The sequence below is a fragment of the Aquarana catesbeiana genome, linkage group LG08 (genome assembly GCF_042186555.1).
Source record: "Aquarana catesbeiana isolate 2022-GZ linkage group LG08, ASM4218655v1, whole genome shotgun sequence".
NCBI classification, from domain to species: Eukaryota; Metazoa; Chordata; class Amphibia; order Anura; family Ranidae; genus Aquarana; species Aquarana catesbeiana.
This window is the reverse complement of record NC_133331.1, coordinates 279,160,730-279,182,458: the sequence shown is the minus strand read 5'-3', so window position 1 is coordinate 279,182,458 and position 21,729 is coordinate 279,160,730. Positions and strand designations below refer to the sequence as shown.

Here is a 21,729-nt window from a genome sequence, read left to right as displayed (position 1 = left end):
GGCGCTCCTCGTCTGACAGTTCTTAAATAACGGGGGGGCGGGGCCACCCGGTGACCCCGCCCCCCTCTGACGCACGGTGACTTGACGGGACTTCCCTGTGACGTCACGGGGAATGCCACAGGGAAGTCCTGTCAAGTCACCGTGCGTCAGAGGGGGGCGGGTCACCGGGTGGCCCCGCCCCCCGTTATTTAAGAACTGTCAGACGAGGAGCGCCGTCACACAGCGGGAGCCTCCCTCCATGCCAGCATGGATTGCGGAGCGGCCCGGAGAAGAAAATGAAGAAGAAGAGAAGAAGAGAAGAAAAGAAGAAAAGAAGAAAAGAAGAAAAGAAGAAAAGAAGAAGAGAAGAGCGGGAGCCTCCCCCCCATGCCATGGGTGCGGAGCGGCCCGAGGAGAAGAAGACAGAAGACGCCGCGGAGGAGATGCTGGACGAGAACGCCGGAGGAAGAACCAGAAGAACCAGAAGAGCCAGAAGAACCAGAAGATGAAGGAAGATAGAAGAAAGAAGAAGCATTTAAATAAAGGAATTGTCAAAAACTGTCTCTTGTCATTTTTAACATTTTTGACACTTTTTTCGTGAAATGGTAGGGGTACTTATGTACCCCCTTACCATTTCACACAGGGGGGGGCCGGGATCTGGGGGTCACCTTGTTAAAGGGGGCTTCCAGATTCCGATAAGCCCCCCGCCCGCAGACCCCCACAACCACCGGCCAGGGTTGTGGGGATGAGGCCCTTGTCCTCATCAACATGGGGACAAGGTGTTTTGGGGGGCTACCCCAAAGCACCCTCCCAATGTTGAGGGCATGTGGCCTGGTACGGTTCAGGAGGGAGGGGGGGCCGCACTCTTGTCCCCCCCTCTTTTCCTGCGGCCTGCCAGGTTGCGTGCTCGGATAAGGGTCTGGTATGGATTTTTGGGGGGACCCCACGCCGTTTTTTTTTTTTTTTTTTTTTGGCGCGGGGTTCCCCTTAAAATCCATACCAGACCTGAAGGGTCTGGTATGGAATTTAGGGGGAACCCCACGTCATTTTTTTTTTTTTAATTTTGGCCGGGGTTCCCCTTAATATCCATACCAGACCTGAAGGGCCTGGTATGGAATTTAGGGGGACCCCCACGTCATTTTTTTTTTTTAATTTTGGTTCGGGGTTCCCCTTTGGGGAATTCCCATGCCGTTTTTATCAATGAACTTCTATGTGTATTGTCGGCAATGCAATAGCCGCGGGTAGTTTTAAATGAGTTTTTTCCTTCAAAATGTCATTTTGCTGTCAGACTGTTCTAAACACAGGAAACATGCGCCCCTTTACAGGCACACTATAGACACCCCCCAGGTACGAAATTTAAAGGGATATTACACTTTTATTGATTGACTTTAAGTATTATTAAAATCACTGCTCCTGAAAAAACGGCCGTTTTTAAAACTTTTTTTTGCATTGATCCATGTCCCCTGGGGCAGGACCCAGGTCCCCAAACACTTTTTATGACAATAACTTGCATATTAGCCTTTAAAATTAGCACTTTTGATTTCTCCCATAGACTTTTAAAGGGTGTTCCGCGGCATTCGAATTTGCCGCGAACACCCCAAATTGTTCGCTGTTCGGTGAACTTGCGAACAGCCAATGTTCGAGTCGAACATGAGTTCGACTCGAACTCGAAGCTCATCCCTACCTCTGATCTTCCGGGTTCTCCAAAAAAGTAAGCAAAAGAGAGTGCAGGCCATTGTGATTTTGCCAGTAAGTCTTCCATTTCGCTTCCTACAGAAAGAAACAAATTTGGGCTTATCATATAGTACCACCAAGGTTCAAACTTCAGCACTTTGCTCTATGAATAACAAAGCTCTTTTGAAGGTAAAACTGCCCAAAAAGCCAATTTTTCCAAATTGGGGTGTTCCTATGACCCTTAAAGCCTTCAAAAACTCATCTTTTTAGCAGGTAAGTGAAACTTGAAAATGCCGTCTTTAGGGTGAAATGCTATACAAAGTGCCGTAACCTGCACCAGGACAGTTTCTGAGCTTCAAGCACTGAGTATAATAGAACCTTGTTTGTGATTTATCAGGACAAGGTGGACTTAGGACCCTCATTGGCCTTTCATCCAAAGTTACATATAGATGACCAAATTCTATCTAGACATGGAGTAGTCTCTGCCAGGTTTTTCCAGATCCACAAACAGCAGAGGAACACCAATGGCACACTCTGAATCCAAAAAGTCTCATCTTGAAGTATCTGAAGAAAACTGTACCAATCAGGTTTTTTCATCCCATCTATGGGTATGGGTAAAGGTCAACTGGCCACTGCAAGAAGATCTGCAGCATGGCTTCTACGAACCATCAAGATAGCCTACAACATGTGGGGCTTGGACCTGCTGTGCAATATTAAGGTGCGTCCAGAGGCATGACAGCATCCTGGACATTGGTGATGGGGGTACAAGCTGAAATCTTTAAAGCTGCAGGTTTTACTTGTAGAATACTTTTGTCAGTCACAACAGGCTGGAAGTAGCCACAGTCTCTCATTGTGCATTCAGTTCTAAAGTTTTGACCTCTGCCATTTCTCATACTCAGATTTCTTATTTTTCAGTGGCACTCTCCCATTTTTTTGGATGATTGGTACACAGTTCTCAATTGTGGTGACATGGTGAGGCATGATATACATGCCATAATTTTCCTTTGCTGTGCACAATATTCCCCACCCAGGTTTGTTAAGAATCTTGAACTAAACCAATGGTCTCCAAACCGCGGGATAGATGTGGCCCTTTGCTAGATGTTATCTGTCCTTTGGGCACTATTTCTCTCACTGAAACACAATTACTTTCGCTGACACCAACAGTGGAGCATCATTCCACACATTGATACCAACGATGGAGCATTATTCCTCCCACTGAAATCCATGGGGCACTGTTCCTCCCACTGAAAGCAATAGGGCATCATTCCTCCCATTGACACCAATGATGGGACACTATTTCACATCCAACTCTTTACTCCAACTGACCAGCAAACCTGGGACATTGCTTACTCCCACTGACGCTGGAGCATTTTCAAAACCCACTGGCCACAGTCCAGCCCCTCCAAAATCTCAAAGACAGTAAACTGGCCCTTTGTTTAGAAAGTTTGGAGACCCCTGGATTAGACTGTCAGATTGTTGGCTGCATGTAATGGGTAAATCCTTATATGCACCCAGTCATATAGGTCTCTGAGGCAGAGTTCAACCTAATCTTGGTGACATGCTTAGGCCCCAGGAAAGGAAAATTATGGTTAATATATCATAGTAATTTTTCATCTTCTGGTTTTCTATTCATTTTCACCACATGAGCAATATCTTCATTGTAATGAAAAAAGCCACATCATATGCCTCAACGTTCAAAACAACTAGTTTTCTACACTGCAAAGATGCAGCATCCAAAAATGTTTTTTCTAAAAAAAAAACTAAAAAACAAAAAAAAAAACTTACAGCTTGTGCAAATTAAAAATAATAAGGTTGAATTTAATAGCATCATGTTTACAATAAATAACAAAATGTCTAACAATGATATACAATATATCAATAAGTTAACAAACATTGGCTTTTTTCTTAAGATTTTTCCTGTGTGTTTTTGATCTGATTTAACATTAGATTTAATCTTTTGTGAGCTTCCTCGTGTGATTTTAGATTTGATTTACTCCTAAAGCACCTCCTACATTCAGAACAGGAATGCCAAACATAGCGAACATCCCTTGTGTGAGTCTTTTGATGTTTCAGGAGACTTGATTTTTGGGCAAAACATTTCCCACATATAGGGCACGCATATGGCTTCTCACCCGTATGAACTCTTTCGTGTACGCTAAGGGTCGATCTTCGAGAAAAACTTTCACCACACTTGGAGCAAGAAAATGGTTTTGTGTGACTTCTCTGGTGACTGTTAAGATTTGATACATTGGCAAAACATTTTCCACATACCGAACATGAATATGGCTTCTCTCCGGTGTGAGTTGCATGGTGTCTATCAAGATACGATTTTTTGATAAAGCATTTGTCACATTCAGAACATGAGTATGGCTTGTCACCTGTGTGAGCTCTATGGTGTTCAATAAGGAAATGTTTTAAACGGAAACACTTTCCACATTCCGAACATGAAAAAGGCTTCTCCCCTTTGTGACCTTTCTGGTGTACGAGAAGATTGTATCTCCGAGTAAATCTCTTCCCGCATTCCAAGCATGAATATGGCTTCTCTCCTCTGTGAATCATCTTGTGTTTAGTAAGATCAGAGTTAAGTGAAAAACATCTTCCGCATTCAGAACAGGAGTATGGCTTTTCCCCCGTGTGAGTTCTTTTATGTTTAGTGAGATCTGAACTGAAAGAAAACCATTTCCCACATTCGGAACATGAATAAGGTGTCTCCCCCTTGTGACCTTTCTGGTGTATATTAAGATTGTATCTCCGCGTAAAACCCTTCCCGCATTCAGAACATGAATAGGGTTTCTCTACTTTTTGGTTCATCGGCTGTGAGATGGGGTCTGCCTTTTTGGCATAAGACTTATCATGCTTGTCGGTATTACCACTGTCAGGAAGACTTCCCCCTTGTGTAGAGGAATTTGATGACAGATCTGCTCTGTGAGGGACAGGATATAGTTTTGAGGCATTGGGATTTTCTTCAGAAGAATCGGATGTGGTACCATCATCTCCTGATGAATCGGATGTCATGTCATCTTTATCACAAGTCCTGTACTGGCCATCTGCAGGAAGAGAAAAGTTAACAAAAGAAATACAGTGTATCTGTTTTTTAATGACCCTGTAAATATAAAAACATTTTCTGGCAATACCCTGAGAAAAAAAGAAGCTTCATACGGTTTGGTGGCAGATGTATTGAAATTTCATTCTCTTGCAGAGCTCTGGGCACCAATACTATCAGACACTTCCAGGAGTGTCAAACAGCATTGTTCCATGCTGGCCGTTGTAGTTCTTACTGCAAACCCCCATGTCACAAATGTGTGCTGTAGTGAATAAGGGGTTGCCAGGAGGAACCACAGTGGCCAGCAATGAACACACTTTTTGACTTACCTGGAAGTGCCGGATAGTATCAGCACCCAACCAGACAGGTAAGCATAAAGTTTTCTTAATCAAACATCAAAGGACACAGAGGACTTCATACTCATGACTACCTAGGTCATGCTGCCATCTTCAGGTTAAAAAAAAAAAAAAAAAGAAAAAAGGCAGGAATTCCCACCCAGACATAACCAGTACCCAACTCATCCAGTCCAGTGACCAAGAAGGTGACACAGTAAGCAAATTGATGAACCATTAGCACTTTTTTAGTGGCAGTGTTCTTTAAGCCCAAATTAATCTTCACTTTATATAAGCTAAATGTGTTCGAGTTGCATCAATATGCCTTACAGTTTATTTAAAGTTTTTTTTTTCCTTTCTAAAGCCATAGCCTGAATAGAAAAGCCTAAAAGCCCGTGTCCTGCCAGCATGCTGCAAATAAGGATGCTTGATCTATGAGTAAGCTGTAATCTTCCAGCAATGGTCTGAAACATGCAGTACATGCAATGCTTTGTCCTATGTTGCTAGGTGCTTTCTAATTCTAGTTATGAGGTCCGTCCTACCCCCTCCTATCCTGCCACAGCTGATCTGATAGCTGATCTGACAACTAGGAAGCAAAGGGCTGATTAATAATGAGGTGGTACCCTGTTTCCCCAAAAATAAGACCTAGCGTGGTTGTCGGTGATGGCTGCAATATAAGACCTACCCCCCAAATAAGCCCTGCACTGTTTCCCCCGAAAATAAGCCCTACCCTGAAATAAGACCTACAAGGACTTTAATTAGGGCTTATTTGGGGGGTGGGGCTTATATTGCAGCCATCACCGACAACCACGCTAGGTCTTATTTTGGGGGAAACAGGGTAGCCTCTGCAATTCCCTTGCCATTCCTTGTCTGTGGAAAGTGTCCAGAGCACAGTCAAACTGCTGTTATGAAGCAGCCATCTCCTTCCTAGCGATTGTCAAGTCAACCACAGCAGGAGGGGAGAGGAGGTAAGTTCATAACCTCACAACTAGGCTTAGAAAGCACTTAGCAACATAGTACTAGACATACTTTGCTCCATAAAGTATAGAACAGTAAACAGTCCGCCCATACCTGCAAATATTAAAAGCCAGCAGCTACACATACTGCAGCTGCTGACTTTTAATAATAGTGTAATGGATCTGAACCGCAATCGGGTTCAAATTAGATGTCTGTTGCTGTTTCTAATTATATAGTGTAGATGTGCATGCACGCTGGAAGTAATCACTCTGACTGCTCAGTTCAATCACTTCCTGATCCCTGTTTATTGCAGGGCGGTGTCCGACGTTTTATACACAAAGAACAATAGATTATACGTCACTACTATGTAAATGTGGTCAGTCTAAAAGGTACATCTTATTGGCTGAAATACAAGAAGAATGCAGAAACTTGATGCTGGAGGCTTGGTTGTTGCTGGTTCTTCTCCTTACTTCCTCATACCTCCAGTACGGGGGCAGCAGGTTGTAGACGCCATCTTTGGTTCCAATGCAGAGCTAAGCTGTTTACTATATAATAAGTAAGGAGTTGCATAGAAACATGTATACACATAAGAAAATAGGCATTTTTATGATTATCATTATGTTCATTACATTCCTTCACAATAGGACACTTACCTGTCCCGGAGTCCAGCGATGTCAGCAACGCAGCAGATATTTCCATCAGCTGTCGGGTGCTGCCACCGCCATTTCCGGTAAGGGAACCTTATGGCTTCACGCCGGGTCCCTACTGCACATGCGCTGTGCTCTCCTACTGGCCTGGCAGCGGGGGAAGGAGGAGGGAGCCGAGTTGCTGACCTAATTCGCTGCGGCCTGGTCTCCCGGAAGTGGGGAGAGGGTACCTGTCAAGGACAGGTATCCACTCCCCCAGAAAGGTGCCAAATGTGGCACTGGGGGGGGGGGGGAGATGACAAATTAGAGGAAGTTCTACTTTTGGGTGGAACTCCGCTTTAATACCGGGCCATAGCCGATAGACGGTTACAGCACGTCTCTCGTTCTGGGAGGGCGTCCATGGACGTCATCCCAGGGCGGACATCGGGCATGCTCTGTGACCACTGTGTCCTTTGGACACAACTGATCACAGATCGAGCTAAAGGGCCAATCATAGTGGCCCTTTATCATGTGATTGGCTGTGTCCAATCACAGCTGATCACATGTAAACAAACTTGGTGGTTATCGCCATTCCTTTCCTCATGCACTGTCACTGTATGAGGAAAGAAAAGCTGATTTACACTGATAATCAGGGCAATGATCATCATTGCAGCCCCAGCAATGCAGATAATCAGTGCTGCCTCATCACTGCAGCCTTGTCAGTGCCCATCAGTGCTGCCTCACTAGTGCCCATTAGTGCAGCCTCATCATTGCCCCTCAGTGCAGCCTCATCAGTGCTTCTCAGTGCAGCCTCATCAGTGCTCCTCAGTGCAGCCTCATCATTGCCCCTTAGTGCAGCCTCATCATTGCCCCTCAGTGCAGCCTCATCAGTGCTCCTCAGTGCAGCCTCATCAGTGGCCATTGGTAAAGACTATTACTTATTTGCAACATTTTGTAACAGAACCTAAGAAGACTTTTTTTTTTTTTTTTCAAATTTTTTTTTTTCTTGATTTGTTTAGTAAAAAATAAAAACCCAGTGGTGATTACGTACCACCAAAATAAATCTCTATCTGCTTTAAACAAAATGATACAAAATTTAATTTGGGTACAGTACTGCATGGCCGTGCAATAGTCAAAGTGCGACAGCGCTGAAAATTGGCCTGGGCAGGAAGGGGGCGAAGGTGCCTGGTATTTAAGTGATTAAAGTTCAATTTACAGGTCTGTGGCTCCTTAAAGTGTTACTAAACCCAGGACCCCGCACTCACTATATCTGGACTCCCACAGTACACAAAACATGGAAATTATTAATTAATTGAATAAATATAAACTGCTAAATACCTTTTTTTAACAGCAGTTAGAGCAGTCTTGTGACTTCTATCAGTGTCCAGCAAAGCATTTTAGTGTAAATATGAGATCTGAGGTCTTTTTGACCCCATATCTCATATTTAAGAGGTCCTGTCATGCTTTTTTTTCTATTACAAGGGATGTTTACAAAAAAAGTTTTTTTTAAAAGGACAGTGTAAAAATAAAAAGGTAAAATAAATAATACGCAGAAGCGAACGCTTACGTAAGTTGTGCCAGCATATGAAAACAGTGTTCAAACCACACATGTGAGGTATCGCCGTGATCATTAGAGCGAGAGCAATAATTCTATCACTAGACCTCCTCTGTAACTCAAAATTGTAGACACTGTAGACATAAAAAATTATATATAATATATATATTTTTTTTTTTTTATATAAGGTATATAAATGTTTGGGGGCTCTAAGAAAAAAAAAAAAAAAGATTTTAACCTGTAAACAACAAGTGTCAAAAAGAGGCTTGGTCCTTAAGTGGTTAATAAAGTCCTTCATCTCTCTTTAAACAAAAGGCACAATATTTTCTTGCCATCAATTCAATAGTATCAAGCAAATCATTAGATAGCCTCTACACATTGGAAATAATACCTCAGAAGTAACTAAGCTAAGCTCTTTGAAGACACATGGGTGAAAGCCATCTGGTCCAGGTGATTTATTCAAATGCATTTTGTCTAATTGTTTTTGGAACATGTTAATATTAGGCCACTGTGTTGCATTTAAAATTGTGTCAGTACCATTTTCATATTGGACGTTGGCATAGTATGCCATCTTGTGATGTAGAATCTCTAGGAGTATGGTTGCAAATCTCTTTCTGCAAATCTCTGAGCTCTCAGTCTGTAACTATTCTGTATTTATTTTATATCACGTACCCATGCCGATCTCTATAGCAATCTCTTCCTCTTTAATCTCCTCCTCCTTGGCTCTGACTTCTCTCTGAGTGTTTCTGATGTCTCCGAAGTCTGTGAATAAAGATTAGAGTGAAGCCTGAGATGTATGAGAGACCCCAGAGAGTGTGTGTGGGGGGAGACTGGTCACATCTCTTGGATGGTAACACACAACGTGAGGAGTTTAGATGGAGTCTAATAGAGGCTGATGTCTCCTGACTCCCCCACTGGGCACATACTGTCTCCCCATTACTGTCTACTGACAGAGGAGGGGGAAGGAGAAGAGTGCAGTGACTAAACTAAAGGAGAATCTGGGACACTTTTCTGGATTTAGTGTTTTTTTACTCACCTGTGCTGATCTCTGGAGGAGTTTCCTTCTTTTTGATCCTCACACATCCTTCTTCCTCCTCCTCAACTTTAACGTCTCTCTGAGTCTCTCCGGGGTCTGTGAATAAAGATGAGAGTGAAGCCCCCTGTACTGAGATGTATGAGAGACCCCAGAGAGTGTGTGTGGGGGGAGACTGGTCACGTCTCTTGGCTGGTAACACACAATGACATGATGTGAGGAGGAGAGCCGGAGTCTAATAGAGGCTGATGTCTCCTGACTCCCCCACTGGGCACATACTGTCTCCCCATTACTGTCTACTGACAGAGGAGGGGGGAGAAGAAGAGATTGTTGTTGTGACTGAACAAGGAGAATCTGGGACTCTTCTCTGGATTTAGTGTTTATTACTCACCTGTGCCGATTTCTGGAGGGATTTCTTCCTCCTTTAACAACTCATCACCCTTCACAAGCATCTCAACTTCATCTTCAGCTTTAACAGTCTGGTTATCATCCTGTATAAGATGAATAATGTTGGCAACTTTATCTGCATTATGATTTCAGATCAAACATCATGGCACTTTCTTTAAGACTCTCAGCTCCGTCTACCTGATCCTCCTGAAGGATCTCCTGATGTTCCTGTGTGGAGTCCCGGGAATACAGAGGATGGGGACATCTCTCTGGTGGGTTCCCATTACTGGATCCATCTGTAGGAAACACACACACTGACTGAATACTTGGTTTCTATGTCTTTATATCAGAGGATGTGTGTATCTAGGTGGATCCCCAATACTCTCCTTTACAAGAAATAACCCTTACCCTGTGATGTGAAGGATGGATGGTCCTCCATTCTGAGTTCCTTGTACAGATCCTTATGTCTGTCTAAATATTCCTTCTCTATATGTAATTTCTTGAACAGATGCAATAAAATAACCCTGCAATATATGAATAATACTATAATCAACATTAAAATGTACATACAATCTAGATCTTGTAAGATGACACTTAAAATGGAAGTTCAGCCAAAATCTAATACTTAAGCCTAATAGAAACTAGAAGCAGTTTGGCCCATGTGTATTGCAGCCGGTCCAATGGGGCATAACCAAAAAAAGGTCTGCCAATGATGGGGCACTATTCCTCCCACTGATACCAAATATGGGGCACTATTCCTCTCACTGATAACAAAGATGGGGCACTATTCCTCCCACTGATAACAAAGATGGGGCACTATTCCTCCCACTGATAGGGCACTATTCCTCCCACTGATAGGGCACTATTCCTCCCACTGATACCAATAATGGGGCAATATTTCTTCCACTGATACCAATGATGGGGCACTATTCCTCCCATTGATACCAAAGAAGGGGCACTATTCCTCCCACTGACACCAATAATGGAGCACTATTCCTCCCATTGATACCAATGATAGGGCACTATTCCTCCCACTGATACCAATGATGGGGTATAGACATGCTCAGCTCAGCAGAGCCCCCCATCTAATGTTCTACACATCAGAGGACTTGCAGGAAGATGATGATGTGTGGAGGTGACATGATCCCCCCATCCAGTCCACAGAGTGCTGGGACCCCCTTCTCTCATAATAAGAAGACATTATTACCTCCTCCTCTGTAGTGACAGTCTTCAGCCTCCAAAGCATAACAGGAAATTTTTTGAACTATTCAAACTCTTCCGCTTCACACTCAGAGCTACAAGAAAATGGCCGCTATCTTCACTCAGCTCTCTCTGTTTAATGTCAACAAAAAATAAACCTACAATTAGATATAACACAATGAATAATAATATTGTAAAAGCATATGCTTTTTTAAAATTCATAAAAATTATCTCAGACATGTTCCTGAGCATTATAGCTGAAAACAGCCGCTGTTCAGACAAAATGTAGGGGGGCATAAGTTTTGTCCTCTAGCGGTTGCTCTGAGTACACAGACCGGTGGGCGTGGTTTTCCTTATAGAGAGCGCTGGATCCATCAGCCTCTGTCGGCTAGCCGCGTCTGGTTACTATGGTGACGGGTGCGCAGAGCGAAGGAAGAGTCTGTGGGAGGCCCGGCGGCGTCCATTTTGTTGCAGCTCAAGTGGGAAATGAGGAGACTTGTCAGAGTTCTCTTCCGGTTTTGTATCAGCTTCTGGTGGATGTGAGGAAGGAGAGTGTGTGTCCAGTGAGGAGGAGGTAATAATGTCTTATTATGAGAGAAGGGGGTCCCAGCACTGTTTGGACTGGATGAGGGGATCATGTCACCTCCATAAATCCTCATCTTCCTGCTGTCCTCAGATGTGCAGAATGTGGATGTTTTAGGGGTATCCACTATATAAGTGGGATGGCCAATTAGTGTCAATGTCACCTTTGGACCCCACTGAAATTCTAGCACATACATTTTTGCAAACTGTTTTGACAAGCCTCATGTAAAAGCACCTGGAGGAAGAACTATATTTGCTGCTCATAGCAACCAGTCAGATCTTCCGGTTCCCCTGGGGTCAGGGGTGATGAAGCCATGTTCTCCGGAAGACCATGGCCTGAGCCATATAGAAGTCCACCTTTGGATGGGGTATAGAAGTCTGACTTTGGATGAGGAACAGGAGTCTGCCTGGAGACGAGGAACGTAAGACCTCCTGGGGATGGGGAACGAAAGGCCGCCTGGGGATGAGGAACGAAAGGCCGCTTGGGGATGAGGAACGAAAGGCCGCTTGGGGATGAGGAACGAAAGGCCGCTTGGGGATGAGGAACGAAAGGCCGCTTGGGGATGAGGAACGAAAGGCCGCTTGGGGATGAGGAACGAAAGGCCGCCTGGGGATTTGGAATGAAAGACCGCCTGGGGAAGGGGGAACGAAAGACCGCCTGGGGATGGGGGGAACGAAAGACCGCCTGGGGATGGGGGGAACGAAAGACCTCCTGGGGGTGGGGGAACGAAAGACCTCCTGGGGGTGGGGGAACGAAAGACCTCCTGGGGGTGGGGGAACGAAAGACCTCCTGGGGGTGGGAGAACGAAAGACCGCCTGGGGGTGGGGGAACGAAAGACCGCCTGGGGGTGGGGGAACGAAAGACCGCCTGGGAATGGGGGGGAACGAAAGACCGCCTGGGGATAGGGGGAACGAAAGACCACCTGGGGATGGGGGGAAATGAAAGACCGCCTGGGGATGGGGGGGAACGAAAGACCGCCTGGGGATGGGGGGGAACGAAAGACCGCCTGGGGATGGGGGGGAACGAAAGACCGCCTGGGGATGGGGGGGAACGAAAGACCGCCTGGGGATGGGGGGGAACGAAAGACCGCCTGGGGATGGGGGGGAACGAAAGACCGCCTGGGGATGGGGGGGAACGAAAGACCGCCTGGGGATGGGGGGGAACGAAAGACCGCCTGGGGATGGGGGGGAACGAAAGACCGCCTGGGGGTGAGGGAACGAAAGACCGCCTGGGGATGGGGGGGAACGAAAGACCGCCTGGGGATGGGGGGGAACGAAAGACCGCCTGGGGATGGGGGGGAACGAAAGACCGCCTGGGGGTGGGGAATATAATAGTTTGCAGATTTGGTTGTGATTGTGTGAAGTCGATACATATACAGCTGTGATTGAAAGACTTCATTTTGTGGGAAAAGTTTTTTGGTTCTGGGTATACAGGGTGATGTCTATATGACTTCATCCCCCCCACTCCGTGCCTCTTTCACAGGACTGAGGAGCTGAGATTTTACTTTACAGTGAACCTGTATTCCCTGGAAGACCATGACCTGAGCCTTATAGAAGTCCGCCTGGTGAAGAGGAACGGAAGTCCGCTTAGTTAAGAGGAATGTAATAGTTTGTGGATTTGGCGGTGATTGTGTGAAGTGGATGGGATACATATACAGCTCTGACGGAAAGACTTTTTTTCATTTTGTGGGAAAATTTATTTTGGGTTCCAGGTAGGGTGATACCATGAATAGTTTTATACGGTACCACACATGTCTGTGACTTCACCCCCCCCCCCACTCTGTGCCCCTTTTTACAGAACTGAAGATCTGAGATTTTTACTTTACAGTGAACCTATGTTGGTGATAATGATAGTAAGATAATAAGTGGGCTAAGTTGTGGTCACCTTGGTTTACACTGACTCCTTGGTCCATGTGGAGCTCCTTAGTCCTTAGACTCAGACTTCCTCATCAATCATTTATATTGCTAAAAACTGGTGGATACCCAACCATCACACCCATTATATGGCCAAATGTATGTGGACATACCTGAAAGTTATTGACTTCTGATTTTTCCAGTGAAGGATAGTCTTAAGGCTTTGTTTACACAGGGAAAATTGCATTGGTGCCCCATTTAGGTCTGTGTTTTACCTGCACAGGTGTTGTGTTGAGTACATCCCCGTGCTGGCAAGTCCCATAGCTGTCAATAGAAACACAGCAGATGAACAGACACAGTTTCTGCTTCCAGTGTGGCATGCCTGTGCATTGCCCCAACACAGAAGTCCATCAAGTCTGTGTGCTTATATATATATTTTATTCTGTCTTTTCATGTGACAACACTGAAGAAATGACACTTTGCTACAATGTAAAGTAGTGAGTGTACAGCTTGTATAACAGTGTACATTTGTTGTCCCCTCAAAATAACTCAACACACAGCCATTAATGTCTAAACCGCTGGCAACAAAAGTGAGTACACCCCTAAGTGAAAAAGTCCAAATTGGGCCCACATAGCCATTTTCCCTCCTCATTGCCATGTGATTTGTTAGTGTTACAAGGTCTTAGGTTTGAGTGGGGTCAGGTGTGTTAAATTTGGTGTTATTGCTCCCATTCTCTCATATTGGTCACTGGAAGTTCAACATGACACCTCATGGCAAAAAACTTTCTGAGGATCTGAAAAAAATAATTGTTGCTCTACAGATGGCTTAGGCTATAAGAAGATTGCCAAGATCCTGAAACTGAGCTGCAGCACGGTGGCCAAGACCATACACCGGTTTAACAGGACAGATTCCACTCAGAACAGGCCTCGCCATGGTCAACAAAAAAAGTTGAGTGCACGTGCTCAGTGTCTTATCCAGAGGTTGTCTTCGGGAAATAGACGTATGAGTGCTGCCAGAATTGCTGCAGAGGTTGAAGGGGTGGGGGGTCAGCCTGTCAGTGCTCAGACCATACGCCGCACACTGCACAAAATTGCTCTGCATGGCTGTCGTCCCAGAAGGAAGCCTCTTCTAAAGATGATGCACAAGAAAGCCTGCAACCAGTTTGATGAAGAAGAGCAGACTAAGGACATGGATTACTGGAATCATGTCCTGTGGTCTGAAGAGACCAAGATAAACTTATTTGGTTCAGATGGTGTCAAGTGTGTATGATAGCAGCCAGGTCAGGAGTACAAAGACAAGTGTGTCTTGCCTACAGTCAAGCATGGTGGTGGGATGGGGCTGCATGAGTTCTGCTGGCACTAGAGAGCTACAGTTCATTGAGGGAACCATGAATGCCAACATGTACTGTGACATACTGAAGCAAAGCACGATCCCCTCCCGTTGGGGACTGGGCCGCAGGGCAGTAATCCAATACAACGACCCCAAACACACCTCCAAGATGACCACTGGCTTGCTAAAGAAGCTGAGGGTAAAGGTGATGGACTAGCCAAGCATGTCTCCAGACCTAAATCCTATTGAGCATCTGTGGGGAATCCTCAAACGGAAGGTAAAGGAGTGCAAGGTCTCTAACATCCTCCAGCTCCGTGATGTTGTCATGGAGGAGTGGAAGAGGATTCCAGTGGCAGCCTGTGAAGCTCTGGTGAACTCCATGCCCAAGAGGGTTAAGGCAGTGCTGGAAATGAATGGTGGCCACACAAAATATTGACACTTTAGGCCTAATTTGGACATATTTCCATTTTCTGGATATGACGCTGAGCACTCAACTTCTTTGGTCGACCATGGCGAGGCCTGTTCTGAGTAGAACCTGTCCTGTTAAATCGCTGTATGGTCTTGGCCACCTTGCTGCAGCTCAGTTTCAGGCTCTTGGTTCTTCTTCTAGCCTAGGCCATCTTTATGTAGAGCAACAATTCTTTTTTTCAGATCCTCAGAGAGTTCTTTGCCATTAGGTGTCATGTTGAACTTCCAGTGACCAGTATGAGAGCGTGAGAGTAATAACACCAAATTTAACACACCTGCTCCCCATTCACACCTGAGACCTTGTAATACTAACGAACCACATGACATCGGAGAGGGAAAATGGCTAATTGGGCCCAATCTGGACATTTTCACTTAGGGGTGTACTCACTTTTGTTGCCAGTGGTTTAGACATTAATGGCTGTGTGTTGAGTTATTTTGAGAGGACAGCAAATGTACACTGTTATACAAGCTGTACACTTGCTACTTTACATTTTAGCAATGTCTCTTTTCTTCAGTGTTGTCACATGAAAAGATAAAATATTTACCAAAATGTGAGGGGTGTACTCACTTTTGTGAGATTCTGTATCTTTTTCCCTTTTTTGATATTTAGGTGTTACATGCAGAAGGAGGCATTGTGTTTTTTTTTTTTTTGTTTTTTTTTTGCCTTGCCGGTCCATGTCCCTTCTTCACTTTTTCAGATCTTTTTATATTTTGTTCCACTTGCGATATATGGATATTCACGTTTTTACATATACATCATTATGTTGTGACATCTATGGCCCCTCCATCTTTGTGATGAGTAATTGTATCTGGGAGTTCTCAGTTACACAGCTAGATGGAGCAATGCCTGCGTTCTGTATTGTGCAGGCGCCATATTGGTACACCTGAATTTTGGGTGTACAGGATGTTGATCCAAGTATTTACGGTTTTCAGGCTTCCAATGATGCATTTCCAGTTGGACGCTATCTTTGTACATCCGCGGTAATCGCGGGTTTACATCATAGTGTGGATGCCGTTTGGCCATCATGGTCTGTCACTTCTGTGGGGTGTGGTACAGAAGAGTAAGGCAAGGCCCTCTGGGTGTGATGTGGGCGATCATGGGACCAATCTGATTGTGTCAGGGCTGGGCTCAGCCCTTCCTTCTCTGAGCTGGCCGCTCAGCTGTTGGCTAATTGCCAGCTCTCTTCTCTCCACAGTGACTCACCTGTTGATGATATTCTGCTCATCGGTCCTGCCTACTTAAGCCGTCCAGCCCAGATGATCTCTGCCTTTGCCTTGGTCACATCTCTATACGCTTTCCTGTGTTCCTGTTAAAGACTTGCTTTTGCTGACATTCCTTCTGGCTCCAGATCCTGCTTGTTGTTCTACTACGCTCAACTCTAGCTCCCTGACATTTTGGCTTGTCTGACTATCTGTTCCAGTTCCTGAACTCTGGCTATGTTTTGACAATGTTTACTCTGTTTCACTTGTTTAATAATAAAAAAAAGGTAGATTTAACTGTACTTCTGTCTGTCTGATTCATGGTTTCTGACAGATTGGCCCCACCCACGTCACACCTGGTGACCCTTGGAGGACACACTATCAGGAATTTAAGGCATCTCACTCCCATTCAGAATTGCGCTGCTATCCTGGAAGGAGGGGTGAGACATACTGTCTTTAAGCTCTATACAAGGTAATCTTTACTGGTATAAGGTTATTTTCTAGACCTGATTGAGTCCGGTTGTAGTGTTTGTTCCCCCCTCTAACTGCCTGTTTACTGTTGAATCCCCTTAGACTGTGTGTGGCTTATCCCCTTGTGAAGATGACTTCTTTCATTTGATTGTGGCTTGTACCTATCTGTTTGAGCCAATTGGGCCTTATTTGGGATTTTGAATTATTGCTGACCTATGTTTCATTTGTCCATCTTTGACATCTAAGGTGTGGTGAGCCCCTCAATCGCACAACATGCAGGATAATTCATTTGGACTCCATCTTTGCTCCACTACAATATTATATTTATATCAGTTCAGATTCTGGTTTACCTGGCCTTGATATTATAACCTAAGGATTGTGCTCCCATGGGCCAGAAGGCTATTTTTGAGACCACTGACCCTTTTCTTCAATGGACACCGAGCATACTATACTACATCCACTCTGGATCTGTTTTTAGGTTCTTCATTTATCTATTTCAATGTGCTTAATTCTACTGGTCCTGACGAAGCAGACAATCCGCAAAATGTGTTGACCTTTTCAGCAGACTTTACTCACAGATTTTTGTAATGTACTATTATTGATCATAGCAACATGTGCTTTTTATATTGTGTAAAATAAAGAAAAAATTCTTTTAGACATATTGTATGTTATTAGTATTTGTTTAGGTGGTAAATGTGCACATGGGGGGTATATTTAAAGTCTCAATACCCATTCTCCCTCATTGCTACTATATTCGGGATGATATCCCTGTGCTCACATATTTCAATATAATTACACTGCTTCCCACAAACACAAACTCTTCGCACTTTCTCTATCCTAGTTTTTTCCTACCTATCCAAGTGCTGCATTAGTCTTACTTACAACTCCAACTCCTCTTCTTCTTTTTGCGGGGTCCCCCCAAGGCTTTGTCATCAGACCCCTTCTGTATTCTTAGGCCCCTTTTACACGGACGCCTCTGTTTGGAGGACTCCGCTTGTTTAACGGGGGATCGATTCGCTGATCCCCACTGAACAGGTGGATGACAGGTCCATCTCCGCTCACTGTACAGAGTGGAAACGGATACAGTCCCACTTTCCTCTATGAGAAAATTGGGTGAAAACAGACCGCCTGTCTGTTTTCATGCAATCATATATGATCCGATCCGCCAGACGGATAGAAAATAGGACCACCATCTGACTGGATCAATTACATTGAAGTGTATTTTTTTCCAAAAAATTGTGTTTGAAAGACCGCTGGGCAAATACAGTGTGACATAAAATATTGCAGCAATTGACATTTTATTCCCTAGGGTCTCTGCTAAAATATATATAATCTTTGGGGTTCCAAGTAATTTTCTAGCAAAAAATATTGATTTTTAACTTAAGAAACAAGTGTCAGAAAAAGATTTAGACTTTAAGTGGTTAAACTTCCTGCATTTACACCTTGTTAAAGACTTGGCAGACTGCCTGGATTTTTTTTCACACAGAAGTTTATCCCTTTGATCTAAGAAAGAAGAGTTGGTTACAATGTTTCATGTTAAAAACTTGGCAGACTGCCCAGATGTTTTCTTTTGACAGCTGAGTGAGCAGATAAGTCTCTCCATATGAAAGAATCAGTAAACTCTGCAATAGAGATTGTCAGGAGGGTTGAATCGAGATCACGATTTTTTAACGTTTAATTGTGCAGCTCTACTAGCGGGGGGTTAAAAGTGCCCTGCCAGCAGCCTGAAAAGCACCGCTAAAATGGCAGTAAAGCGCCGCTAAAACTAGAGCCGCTTTACCACCAACGCACCCCCGCCCCAGTATGAAAGTACACTTAGAAATAGCAGAGCCGCTCACCTCAGGGGTAACGCTTAGTCTGAAGACCTTGACTAGAGAAGAACTGTTGTTCTAATGACAGAAGTGTACATGGAAATGTATAATATATGTTTGTTTTACAGATACATTTTTTTATTATGACATTATTAGATCGGAGCAAAAGGAGTGAGCACATTTAGACGGACAGCCAAATCTGTACAGGGACTTCATAATGGAGAACCGGCCGCCCCTCACATCACCAGGTAAGAGGAGACTTTAATTTCTTGTAAAGGAGAGAAGAGTATTGAGGATTCCCGTAGATACATCATCTTCCACCATTATATCCTTTGTCTATGCTTTCAGAAAATATATAATGTTTTGAGGGTTTTAACTAATCTTCATATCTAATATATGCATTTTAATGTATGCAAAAAAATGCAAAAACAGCTGACAATGAGAGGGATATAAAGACATAGAAACAATGTATTCAGTCAGTGTGTGTGTTTTCTACAGATGGATCCAGGAACAGAAATCCCCCAGAGAGATGTCCCTGTCCTCTGTATTCCCGGGACTCCACACAGGAACATCAGGAGATCCTTCAGGAGGATCAGGTAGATGGGATGAAGAGTCTTTACAGAAATGTGTATTATATATATATATATATATATATATATATATATATATATATATATATATATATATATATATATATATATATATATATATATATATATGTATATGTATGTATGTTTGTTTAGTGGTTCTCATGTAATAAGGTTATTTTCATTTTTAAGGGTGAAAATCCCATTAAAGTTGAAATTAAAGAAGAAGCAGATGAGACCTATTTAAGGAGTGACCAGATATATAAGGAGGAGAAATTCCCTCCAGAGATCAGCATAGGTGAGTAATAAGCTAGAAGGCTGGCCATTGGCCAGCCTGTGTTTTTAGTGGGGAGTCTGGGGCTTATAATCCCCCCCCCCCTTCCTACTTTCTTGTCGGCTAGCGTTTTTTCCTAGTGAGGAAAGCAGTCATAACGTCACTTCTGGGTCAAGCACAGCCTGCGGTTCCTGTGTCACTTGGCCCCCCATCCAGCTTTTTCATCGGGTCAGAGAGTCTCAGCTGTCAGGCGCTTCGGAAGCTCTTGTCTCTGCATTCCGGATCAGGCACGGGATGTATCAACGTCATCATTCCTGGGTTCATACGGCGGGAGATTTGCAGTGGGGACGCTCCTTTCATCTTTGGCTCTCCTCCGGTAAATCAGTGCAGGTACCTACCGTGGGTGGTGCTCCTAAAGCACTCAGTGGTCTGGGAGTTGTAGTGCCAGGAGGTGGGGGGGAGCAAGGAGGAGAGATGCAGGGTCATACTATCGGGATGGTGGTTCCATAGCACTGCTGTGTCATTTTAATTAAGGGGGTTTCACCTCAGGCACTTGACACGGGAGGAGGTGTGGACAGGCGGGCTCACATATTTCGTGATTGGCAGGATTGTGCCCCCACACAGCAGGTATCAGCGGTCTGCACGTGCGGCATTTGTGGTCAGCATAGATTCGTCACACTTGCGGGGCACCATGCTAGTCACAGGGGGGCGGTCACTGGCCCTGTGGTGAGGGATACGTCACGACAGGTTAATCTGTCAGGGCTAGTTGCTTTTTTTCCTCCGGGGGTTGCATTAAGTCACCCGACCCCCACGTGCAGGGTATCACTGGGTCTGCCACAGTGTTGGTTTGGCCAGCGTCAGCCTTTCCAGCACCATGGGCTATAGTACCAGGCACATCACTAGTGCCATTCTTGCTAGCTGCTGGGCCTCATTGTTCCACCAAAGGTGGCAGGTTCAGCTCCTCGCGGGGTGCCGCATCACGCACGGCAGCACGATCAGGGCAGGCAGGGCTCGGCTCCAGGGCCCACAGTCCTGGGCATGTCACTGGTGACTCGGGCAGTTTGCTGTGTCGCATACGCACTGCCACGCACTGCCTGTTCCCTCAGCCCCTCACCTTTTTTCTACAGAGGGGGATTCATGATGCTTTCTCTGCTGCACTTTCACCATTCTTTTTTTTTTTTTTCCCACCACAGAGCTCACGCTTCACTCTGGTCAGGGGGTCTCTTATTTTTTATTTTATGTTGCTGTTAAGTTTTTGATTTTCTGTTTGTTCATTCCATCATTCTATTTAGTGCATACCTCATGATGTTGTTTCAGGTGGATTCCACATTTTACGTTCAGCAACAACAAGGTGTGTTCTGTGTGTCTTTCAGTCAGGGGTCATAGCTAGTGGCATTACATACCAGGATCTGTCACGTCTACAGATCCGTGCAGGCTGAGGTTTCGTTTTTAATGATTGTAATACCTGCAGTCTTTTCGCCTGTACTTCATACGTTGCACGTCACTTCTATTCCTATTTCTGCCTACCAGGGTCTGTAGGTTACAAGCTCTGAGTGTTCGTTTTTAATTACCTGTCTTTGCGCTGCAGGTTGCTCGAGCTCGATTACTACATACACACAGGGGGTTTTGGTCACTAGATTCACTATCACGCGATGTTCCGGTATGTTTGCTTGGTTTCACTGCACTTTCATTTTATTCAGAGTTAGGCACGGTAGGGTGTTTTTGTTTGTTCAGGATTTGAGTTTCTGGGGGTTTGATGGTCTAAAGTTGGATTTTTTCCACAGATTCGGACATGTCGCATGTTTCGGAAAGCCCCCTTTATCCTCGTGATTGGGTCGGGGATGTCAAACACATGTTGGCGTTTGCTGCCTATTGTCATGGCGAGTTGTCAATTTCATTCAATACCATCAAATTGTACTTCTCGGGTATTCAGCACTTCATGTCACTTCAGGATCCTGATAGACCATCATTTTTTTGCGGCTCATCCCATTAAAGCCATTCTGAAAGGTATACAGAGAAATCAGGGTCAGTCTCGTTTGACACGTCTGCTGATCACCGGCCAGATGTTCCGTGGGCTGTCTGATTTGTTGTCCCTGTCACCGTTTGGCTCAGACCTCAGCCTTGTCCTCAAGACTGCTGTCGTTCTGTGTTACTTTGGTTTCCTCAGACCCGGGGAGGTATCCCAAGCCAGGCATAGCGCATCAGTGCTCCTCAAGGGTAGTCTCACCAGATATCCTGATCACTTTTCACTCCAACTACCCAATAACAAAAACCGGCAGACTGGTCAGGGTTTCATCAACTATTACAAGACCAACACCATCTGTTGTCCAGTGGATGTCGTGGACCAGCTATCCTCTGTTTGCAGC

General features: G+C 44.7%; 2 protein-coding genes across 3 annotated transcripts in view; one reads left to right on the top strand and one right to left on the bottom strand.

The window, feature by feature from the left end:
- LOC141106751 (uncharacterized) overlaps nt 1-21,729 on the top strand; it is a 73,189-nt gene that overhangs the window by 40,711 nt on the left and 10,749 nt on the right. Inside the window, exons 9-11 of the mRNA XM_073597677.1 lie at nt 18,688-18,750; nt 19,001-19,098; nt 19,282-19,387. Of these exons, the coding sequence (XP_073453778.1) occupies nt 18,688-18,750; nt 19,001-19,098; nt 19,282-19,387 (267 nt within the window). The remainder of the gene's footprint in view (nt 1-18,687; nt 18,751-19,000; nt 19,099-19,281; nt 19,388-21,729) is intronic.
- LOC141104520 (uncharacterized) lies at nt 3,451-10,934 on the bottom strand. Of its 2 annotated transcripts, XM_073594108.1 has the most exons (7): nt 10,794-10,934; nt 9,995-10,110; nt 9,785-9,882; nt 9,591-9,690; nt 9,203-9,298; nt 8,839-8,928; nt 3,451-4,700 (listed from the first exon to the last, which is right to left on the bottom strand). In XM_073594108.1, the coding sequence occupies exons 2-7, from the start codon at nt 10,023-10,025 to the stop codon at nt 3,559-3,561; spliced, it is 1,557 nt and encodes a 518-aa protein (XP_073450209.1). In that variant the 5' UTR covers nt 10,026-10,110; nt 10,794-10,934; the 3' UTR covers nt 3,451-3,558. The 2 variants fall into 2 exon arrangements, with proteins under 2 accessions (XP_073450209.1, XP_073450210.1); XM_073594109.1 differs by lacking the exon at nt 9,203-9,298.